The sequence below is a fragment of the Rhineura floridana genome, chromosome 11 (genome assembly GCF_030035675.1).
Source record: "Rhineura floridana isolate rRhiFlo1 chromosome 11, rRhiFlo1.hap2, whole genome shotgun sequence".
NCBI classification, from domain to species: Eukaryota; Metazoa; Chordata; class Lepidosauria; order Squamata; family Rhineuridae; genus Rhineura; species Rhineura floridana.
Window position 1 is genome coordinate 34,958,165 of NC_084490.1, and position 10,108 is coordinate 34,968,272.

The following is a 10,108-nucleotide window of genomic DNA, read 5'->3' on the forward strand; positions in this document are numbered from 1 at the left end:
AGAGCAGAGGTATTATGTGCTGATAGTGTCTCACTCATGTCAGCAATTGTGCCACAGCATTCTGCACTAACTGCAGCGCCTGGTTCAGGTTGCGCTGCATGGGGATTTCTGTGACCTTGGCTGACTAGCTGCCAGGATTTTTTTACTTTTGGTTTTTGGTTAGGAATCCTGACTGGTTGTGGGATGCTGAGTTTTCTGCCTTACTCTGCAATCTGTGGCAGGAACAGGATTCTGATGCTGCCACAGATTGCAGAAGGGAGTGTTACCCACCCAGCCTAAGGAGGGCCCCATCAGGGGACCGTCAGACCCCCAGGGTCCCTCAGCCAGGACCCAACCTGGCCACCCTCTGGCACTGGCTCCTAGACTAGTATTGCTCACTTTATTTTGAAGTCAGAGGTCCCTAGAATCATGTTCAAAGCTACACAGAAAAACAAGCTTGGTAGTGTTCAGTATTAACCATTATTATCCAAACGCTTGTTGACTGCAGTGACCCAGCAGGATCAAAGTGCCCATTCAGAATTACAGCAAATAAAAGTCGCAAGACAAGATGTTGTTTGGACCCTTGTCGTTGACTATGCTAGCTGGAGCTGATAGGACAACATCTGGAGGGCCATAGTTTCCCTATCCTTGCATTAAATGAATAAATAAGGAAATTAGAAGTAATACAGTTAGGAAAGTGATATTGCAAATATGGGCCAATATTTAACCATCACTAGCCCCTGGAATCTCTCCATTAATGACTGTTTTCTTTGATTTGTTTTCAGGAAGCTAGAATATACTATGGCTATAATATGTGGAAGAAAAGGGGTGTAAAAAGAACATGTTCTGTTATTCTACTTTGTTTATTGAAATGATAAAATTGTTGAATATATTAATTTGGTTCAACAAGGTATTCAAGTTTCAATTTTAAAGTTTTCAATACATATTTTGCATTTATTTAACAAACCTAATTTAACACCTGAATGTAAAGACCTCTAACTAAAGACCTCTAATTTTTGAGGGGGAGAGGACATACTGAACAACTGTAGTTCCCCAAAAGCTATGTTTTCACAATGATATATTTTATCAGAGATTCAAGAATGGAGACAGCAATTAAGGTAAGTTGGAGAAAAGTTTTAATAACGTGTCTGATAAACCAATGGAAGGACATGTATCATAATGGGCAGACTTTTTAATGGATGTTTCTGCAAGAGAAAAGTTTCACAAGATTCTGTACTTAAAGCATTTTATACCTTTCATTACCCAGTGCATTTTGTTGGAGATGTCAGCAAGACTACAGATTTTGCATTTATTTGGTGAACTTGTAAAGACATACTTTTTTGAGCTAAGGTGAGGTCTATAAAAGAAAAGATTACTGGTTACAATTACCAATGGAATCCACAGACCTCTTATAACAGGAGTGAATAACCCAAAGCCCGGAGGCTTTTTTTACCCCTCAACCCTCTCTATCCTGATATTGGGATTCTTCCCAAGCAATTCCTCCTTAGGCCTAAACCTTTGTCTCTAGGCCACATTCTTCACTGGCCCTGATTGCCGCTTCTGAAAGGCTTTTCCATTACTGGAATGTGTCCTTGATCTGTGAGCAGGTCTTGATCTTGCTTGCCTGGGTAAAGGATGGAAAACCGTGAGTATGGAGGGATGGAGAAACCTTTGTTTGGGTGGAATATAGCTTAATGTACAGAGGTAAGAGTCACATATTATGCACCATCCAGTCTTTTGCCTCTGGTCCCTACCTACCACTGGAATGTGGTTCCCAGAAGATAGCTCACTGGAAAATGCAGTCCTTGGGCTGAAACTTTTTTCCTTCCCATTCTTACAGTGAGGTTGCATGGACTGTTATCACTTAAGGGTACCAAGATGATCAAGAACTATTCCCTGCTTTGTTGTTGTTACATGCCTTCAAGTTGATTACAACTTCTTGTGACCCTATGAATCAATAGTAAGATAGATATATCCCATCTTTAAGAGAACGGAAAAGCAATATATTACACAGTAAATTATTATTGTGCTATTAACATTACCATTATTTTTACTTAACTTCTTTTCCTGCCCATCCTCCTAAAGGAACCCTGGGCAGCAAGGTAGGAACTCTTTATAAAAAGTTTTGGAAGGGATTTTAAAAAAAAAAGTTTAATTGGAACAGCAGAATAAGTTTAAACAGTATTGAAATCAGAACAGTCAATATCAGAATGCTAGAAATAAGTTGTTAAAAGTTGTAGAAGAAATTGTGATAAAAAAAGAATTGGACTATATTAATTATAAGTAGATTAATTAGTAACATAACTCCATTCTATTTCATTCCTTTTGTTTAAATTACTATTACATTATGTAAATTTAACTATGATTTGTATTCATCCCCTCTATATTTGATGTGTGGATGTTGTTAATGTTGGTGCAATAATTTATTTCATTAACAAAACGTTAAAAAAACTGGTTTAACTAGAAAGCACAGTGAAATGAGCCTGATTGGAGAGAAATGATGTAACATATCACCTCAAATAGTGCAATCCTTTGCACTTTTTCTCTGAATCAAATCCCACCATGTTCAATGGAGCTTTCTCCATAGCAAGCTATGGGGAACAAATGACTGTCCTTCACAATTTATATCCATATAAACATTCAGAGGATCCTCCACCTGATCAGCTTTCTCTTGGTAGATTAATATAGTTGCCTGTACAAATTCTGTTTTGTTAGTTTTTTTCTAAATCACACACTTAGCATTACATTTTCAGTCAGATATAGTGAATTAACCAGCTCATAGAGAAGCACTATGAACACACAAACTTTCCAAATTGGGGAAAATATGAATATGTCTCAACAAATGCTCACATTTACCTAGAAATGATGTAAACCAGGTTAAACATCAGATCGTTCTCTGAAACCATTTGTGGTACTCATCCTCACAAAGTAATGGCTAATGTAAGAAAAATATTTATCATGGTGCTCTTTTGACAGGTCCTGGGTCCCAGCTGAAATGGGAATGCCTATGTGTCTTTTCTTGGGGGTGGGAAATCAGCCTGACTCTTGGACAGGTTTGATGTCATTGGGACTTATTTCTAACTAACTGTGCATGGAATTGTATCTCAGTGTCAACATTTTCTGAGATTTCAGACTGGTCCCGCATTATCTTGCAAATGACTGGGGAAATCAAACAGATGCCAATTTGTAAAATTTATCTGTTTAGGACACCGGCAGAAGAAATACTGAAATAAAGAACCAGTCTGCTGTGATGGAGTTTACACTGGCTGGTCTCACTAGCTCTGCAGAATTACAGACACTTCTCTTTGGGGTATTTGCATTCATCTATGCTACTGCTTTAGCTAGCAACTTCCTCCTCATCTTTATCATATGTTCTTGCAGGAAGCTCCACACTCCCATGTACTTCCTGCTCATCAACTTGTCATTGGTGAATGTTTTTTCCATCTCCGTTACAACTCCAAAATTGCTCCAGACTCTTTGGACCCATGGAAACACCATCTCTTTTTATGGGTGCATTACACAGGTGTTTCTGTTCATATGGTGTTTGGGAACAGAGCTTTTTCTCCTCTCTTTTATGGCTTTTGACCGTTATGCTGCTATCTGCCATCCTTTGCAGTACACAGTCATCATGAGGAAGGAAGTGTGTGTTGGCATAGCCAGTGGAGTGTGGCTTGCTGGGATTGTCAATTCTTCTGTTCATACTGGACTTATGCTGCAACTGTCCTTCTGCAATTCTAACATCATCAATCATTTCTATTGTGATCTTTTCCCACTTTTAAAGCTCTCATGCTCTGACACCAACCTGAATGAGATGATGATCTTTGCAGCAGATGTGATCTTTGCGATTTGTAGCTGTGGGTTAACACTAACATCTTACTGCTTTATCCTGAGAGCTATCTTCAGTATCCATTCCACTGAAGGGAAGAAGAAAGCTTTCTCCACATGTTCCTCCCATCTGATTGTAGTCAGTTTTTACTTCTCTTCAGTCATCTATGCATATATCAGGCCCAGCTCAGATTACTCTGTAGACAAAGACAAGTTTGTTTCTCTCCTTTATACAGTGGTACCCTCGATTGTTAATCCACTTATATATTCTCTGAGAAACAAAGAAGTAAAAGAGGCCCTCAAGACAATTACTGGAAGAGGCAGGCTGCTCCGGAGACCTCAAATCTGATCTGCAAAGATCTTTTATAGCAAAACTGCTGCTGTTGTGGTTAGGGGCAGGAACAGAACAGGATAAATGTTGGCAGAAGTAAATTGTTGGGTTATTCATGTGTTATAAAATATGTACCATATGATTTTGAATCAGTTGTGGAATATAACTTTCAGGCTTGCTTATATCTGTATGCAGAATAGCTTTTAATTGAAAATACATTCAAGATGATCCTAAAGGAGACAGTTGCATTTGTAAGCTGTCATTGCCCTGCGATGTGACCAATCATGACCTCTTTATTTATTTACCTTCTTGTCATGGTTACAAAAATATGTAGTACTCCCAAATGCCAGACTCTGATAACTGCTCCTATTAAACTTCCACATTCTCTTTTTTGTCCTACATATGAAAATGCAACCTTTATACATGTCAGGGGTCACCAAAGTTGAATCTGCAGGGTGGGCACACATGCACTTGCAGAGGCCTTCTTTGGCATCTACAGTGTCCAATTACCCCACTGAACTTAGGCTTCAAAGAAGCATTCTATCATGGCCAGTAAAACAGATTGCAAATATGTAAACAAATATGTAAGCTGTAGGCTTTCATTTTACACATACAATATAATGATACAATTACAAAAACAAGTGAGGAAGCCATTCACCAAAATATTGTAAACTGCTAAAAGGATTTAACAATGGATCACTAAAAATGAAAAATAAAAATAAATGCTTTGGCTTTCTCACAGAGTATGGTTATTGGTTTAAAAATTCACAAATTTATTATGATTATTCATATATTAAAATGCATTTATTTATTTATTTCCTTCCAGATAAATATTCCTGCCAAACGATCTGAGGGTGGTAACTTTGCAGTATTGTTGATTATGGTTGCATCATCTCACAATTTAAATAACTTTCTTTTGAGAGCATAGTGTTTTGCTTTGGGGTGCTTCCCAGTGCCCTGCCTTGACATTTGTTTCTTGTTAATTTGCTTTGACAACCTATCATGAAACTTTAGAGCTAGAACAGTGAGTAGTGTTGTGATCCAGACAATGTTAAGTAAGGCAATGTTAAGACAATGTTACTTTTTAGATTCTTTTCTGAAAGTTTCGTATATCTGAAAGTTGAATGTATGAATATTCAGTGGTCCAATCACCACCTCCTTAAATAGGCAAGGACCACCTCCTCTCGCAAGAAGGCATTTATAACCTCCCTGGCCCAGCTCATCATCCCCTCTCTGCTAGTTTTTATCAGCCATGAGGGGCAAGAACACAAATGGTTGCCCAGACCGAACCTAGCATCTTGTCCACGTCCTTCAACCCTACTAACTGAAACACATAGAACACAGCAAGACAGTGTTCTGGAGACTTCTTGAGACTCATCCACTGCAACTGTGGAGATAATGTCCTGGCAGACACTAGTAACAAGTCACAGCGAGCACTATTGGTTCCACCACTTCCTGTGAGCCAGTGTCAAACCTCGTACATCCCAGAAAAGCTCTGCTGGACAGCATAATGAGGATGTAATGGAGGCAGCAAAGTATACCTACTGAGTAGGCTCAGTAATGAGTACTCAACAGTATTTGATTGTATTTTCTGGGGGGGGTTCTCCACTTCCATTCTGAGTAATGGGAGGGTCCAGCAAATCCATCACTGAACAGGTAGCAATTTTTTTGAATGTAGTGACATTTCTTACATTCATTGATTGTTAGCTCTTAAATCCTTACCTTTGCTCTTTTGATCTTATGGCTATTATTTATTATGATTTATATCCCTCCCTGTCTCCCAGTAGGAGCCCAGGGAGGCATGTATTTATACAGTTTGTATTTCCTGAAATAGCTGGTTGACCATAATGAAAATGTTGTTGCTTTGCAGGAATGCCTCATAACTGCCTTTTTTGCCCTGGTTCTAACTTTGCAAAGAAAGTAAGTAGTGCAAAAGTATTATAAGTGTCTAGTGCCTCTCCCTCATAACAAAGTAATTCAAGTAGCATAGATGTTGCATTTTTTCCTACTCCACTGAGAGTAGAGAACACATATCAATGCTAAGCTGTGAATACACACAAGAGTGGAGAACACATATCAATGCTAAGCTCTTTCCCAGTGGCACAGCCATATTATATAAAGAAACCTTCCAAAGCTGATCACTGGCATTGTTCAGAAAGTGAGTGTGTTTAGAAGAGGATTGATCTTGCTCTCATCCCCCCCCCCATTAGACTGATGGCAAGCAATTGACTTTAGTGCTCTGCTGTAGCCAAATGATAAATTAGAAAATAATTCTAAGCCAAAATAAGGGTGGGGTGAAGTCTTGGAAGGTCAACAACATACAATAATGAAGGTAAGTGTTTCATTTCATCTTTATTCTCAGATTGAACACCCTGAAATATACAGCATCTCAGTCTTTAGGCTCTCCCTGATGTTTATTAAAATAAACTTGAAGGTGCTACTTTTGAGATTTAAACTGGAAAAATTCAATAAGGTTCTATAAAATAGGAAATATTTCTGGAAAGGATTAAGCAGAAATTTCCAAGAAAGAGGAAGAGGTCTTCGAATGGAGGAGGCTTCTCAATGGGACTAAGGTCCTCTGGATCCAACATTTTGATTTCTAATAACTTTTTAAAAAATCCTTATGAATGAAACATTCAGCAAATTTTCTACCACTTCTTGATATTTAAAAAAAATCCACAGGGCCTCAGCAAGACATAGGGTGCATTTTTTTCAGATGGATTTAAGGCACAGGCCACAAAATAAAATATGTTATTTATACTGAAAGCATATGGTGAGCAATGGTAATTTCAAAAATGATTAATTCATAAGGTTCTTTCTTATATTGCAGACAGAATATAGTAACTGTAACCCAATATTATAAATGGTGGAAATGCTGGTGTGGGGCTTCCAGAATATCATAATTTTTTGGCTGGATTCTTTCACATATTGCCCAATTCAAGTTGCACAATTAAAGCTGATTAGGCACTCTTGCACAACAATCCAACTTCCCCTTTATATCAAAACGTTTGTGATAAGGAAGGTGATGTGTATATGCACCAGATAGTGTGAGGGATGGACAAATTCTTTTCCATGATGTAGAGTTTTCTTCTCGTGCATGATGAATATTCCCTAACAAAAAGAGAAATGGGGTGGGATATGTTACAAGGACATTAAATGGCATCTAGTTTGCTAACCTTTTATTTAAAATATGGCAGATTAATGTATCCAGCAACAAACAATGAGCCAGTGATAGAGAGGGGGTTGTCTCCAGATCCTCTGGTGTGCTTGTTTTTCAAAGGTATAAATACAGGAAGATTCTTGGCAATTTGCTTACTGAGAAGGCAAATATGCATGCAATATTCTACCCAATCAAAGTGTGATGCAGCCTAAGGGTTTTAACTATAAGCACCACCAACTCTTCCCTACAAACCACAGCCTCCTCTCACAGACTTGAGCAGAAGAGACATGTTTAGGAACTCAGAAAGAAATGGCATGCACATGCTCACCAATCATGAACCTCTGTTTGTATTTCTTAAGGTGATTCCACAACCAGTATCCTTTTTATAAACAGTACATCTTTTAAACACCACAGTAGAAGCGTCTGCTGGATCGAGCCAAGGGCCCTTCTAGTCCAGCATCCTGTTCTCACAGTAGCCAGCTGACCAAACAAACACACAGCAAAGAACAGGAATGAAACCCTCCATAGTTCTCCTGTGACACTGGACTTTATTTGTTTAAATTAAAAATGTATTTTGCTTATATGTTGCTTAAAGTAAAAAGTGCTGGGCCTGTTTGGAATTGTAGCACAGTAAACTGACAGTTAACTTGCTTGTGTGTTAATTTGCTGACAGTTAATTTACTTGTGTGTGTGTTAAAATAAATGCTAATTTGCTGACTTGCATTATCATTGTTTGTTTAAAGCTGTGTTTGCAAAAATAAGGTCTCAGGCTTTTGTTGCAATGTCCAGCTGTACTGTAGAAAAGTATCAAAATTTGTTGCAGATACAAGGTTAAAATCAGCAAAACAAGTGTGAAAAACAAGTTCCAAATATGGATCTAGGAAGAGAGGGGATGTTACCAGAAGGAGATGGGCAGGGATTAAAGTGATGTAGTTATGATGATAATGATGCATGAATAATTAGTAAAACAAAGTTGATAAAAGACTTGACTGTGCCTAGTTGAGTCAGAACTAGCTTGCTACTTCTCCATGTGCACGTGTTAGCAATAAAGATATTCCTTCTCCATCTTTGTTTCGTCGTTTCTGAGACTCTATTGGGTGAGTATCTGGGAGTGGACCCCAGCCACTAGGACCCCAAAAAGGGGCTAGGGCGATTTGTTTATAACAACTGACGACGTTCCGCCGGGACTCATTTCTTTGGCGTTCCTCTTTGCCTCAGACGTGGTCTCTACAGAAGGTTGGGGGAAAGAGCACTCCAGGCTATCTTCAGCCTGCCCAAGCCTGTGGGAGCGGATCGGGGCAACGAGGCATCGCCATAATGACTCCCTTTTAAAATCGAAACAAGGTTGGAGTGGAGCAGGGGATTGAACGTTCCAACGTTCCTGGTTGGCAGTGGTAAGGAGCCCAGTGGGCTTAAATGTGAAGAGAGTGACGTGTGAAAGTGTGTGTGTGTATGAGACATAGCGTATCTGCAGCGGTTTACCCTGAAGTGAGAGTGGACCTCCAGTAGTGCGTTTCCCACATCCTAGCGAGAGGCTGGGCCACGAACAGAGGGAAGCGGGTGTCGTAAGTCATCTGTCTGTTGTTTCATCTTAGACACTTCCCCTGGTAGAAGGCAGGTAGGCTACCCGAGTGTCACACGTCGTCTGCAAAGGGCAGAGGGGACTGGGCACGGGAGAGATGGGGAAAGGTGCTTCGAAGCAGGATGGGACAGAGGGGACTCGACACAAGAAAGTCAAGAAAGGGTCTGGAAAGAGTCAAAAGAAAAAGGGCGATTGGAAAATGACCCCCCTTGAATGTATTTTGCAAAATTTTGCTAGGTTTAAGAAAAGTGTTATTTCTTCTGGAGGGCCGGTCCCGAATGAAAAGCAATTGTCAACATTTTGTAATGAAGAGTGGGTGGAGCTGGGTATTGACTGGCCGCTGGGAGGGACGTTTAACATTACAAGGGCTCGGCAGTTGGAAGCCACCCTCTATGAAATGCTGCCTGATGAGGCAACCTCATGGTGGTATGCTAGGGGGTGGAGAATCATCTGCCTAGACCCACCACAAGAGTGTGCGCTGGAAATGGCCTTGGCTCAATGCCAAATTAATAAGGGGAAGAAATTGGAAATAAAGCCCCCAGTCCTCCAGGCAGAAGAAGAGGAATGGCTGGTTTCGCCTACGGCCCCACCTCCGGCCATTCCTTTGCCAGCACCACCAGTACCACCAGCGCCACCGCAGGCAGTTCAGCCACCACAGGTGGTCCAACTACCACCAGCCCAAGTTGTGCCACCCGCCCAAGCTCAGGCTGTGCCATCAGCTCAAGTACAGCCCCCAACGTATCAGCAGTCTACTGTCTCGCAGACCCAGTCTACTAGCTTTGGAACTCCTTCTGGAACTGCAGTAGCGTTCCAAGACTTAAGCCAATCACCCATTGCTGGAAGTTCGTCCGGAATTGCGGTAACGTTCCAGGATTTAAATCAATCTTTAGGGCGGATAAGACAAGAATATGATATTTTGGACCGTTATGCCTATTCTGTACTACAAAGCCAGGGTTTAGGAGCCTCGCCCCAAATGATTAACCCACGTCTCCAGATGATTGAGGAAGTTAGGAGGGAGAATCAAGGAGTGGACAGACACACCTTGCGGAGTGGGCGGACATATAGTTCCACTCCCATAGGTAGAGACGCAGGCAGAAATAACCCTGCACCAGAGGATATTTTGGCTGATGCCTCTTACTTTATGGCGCCAATGCGAAAGATGCTAGATGGCCAGGGACAAATTGCCTATGTACATGTGCCCTTTACCACCTCTGATTTATATAATTGGAAA

At 40.4% G+C, this 10,108-nt stretch overlaps 1 protein-coding gene across 1 annotated transcript; it reads left to right on the forward strand.

Moving 5' to 3' along the window:
- Positions 1–1,079: 1,079 nt before the first annotated feature.
- Positions 1,080–4,153, forward strand: LOC133367906 (olfactory receptor 13G1-like). The gene is made up of 2 exons (XM_061591993.1): positions 1,080–1,097; positions 3,185–4,153. Exons 1-2 carry the CDS (start codon positions 1,080–1,082, stop codon positions 4,151–4,153), a joined length of 987 nt encoding a protein of 328 aa, XP_061447977.1.
- Positions 4,154–10,108: the final 5,955 nt, after the last annotated feature.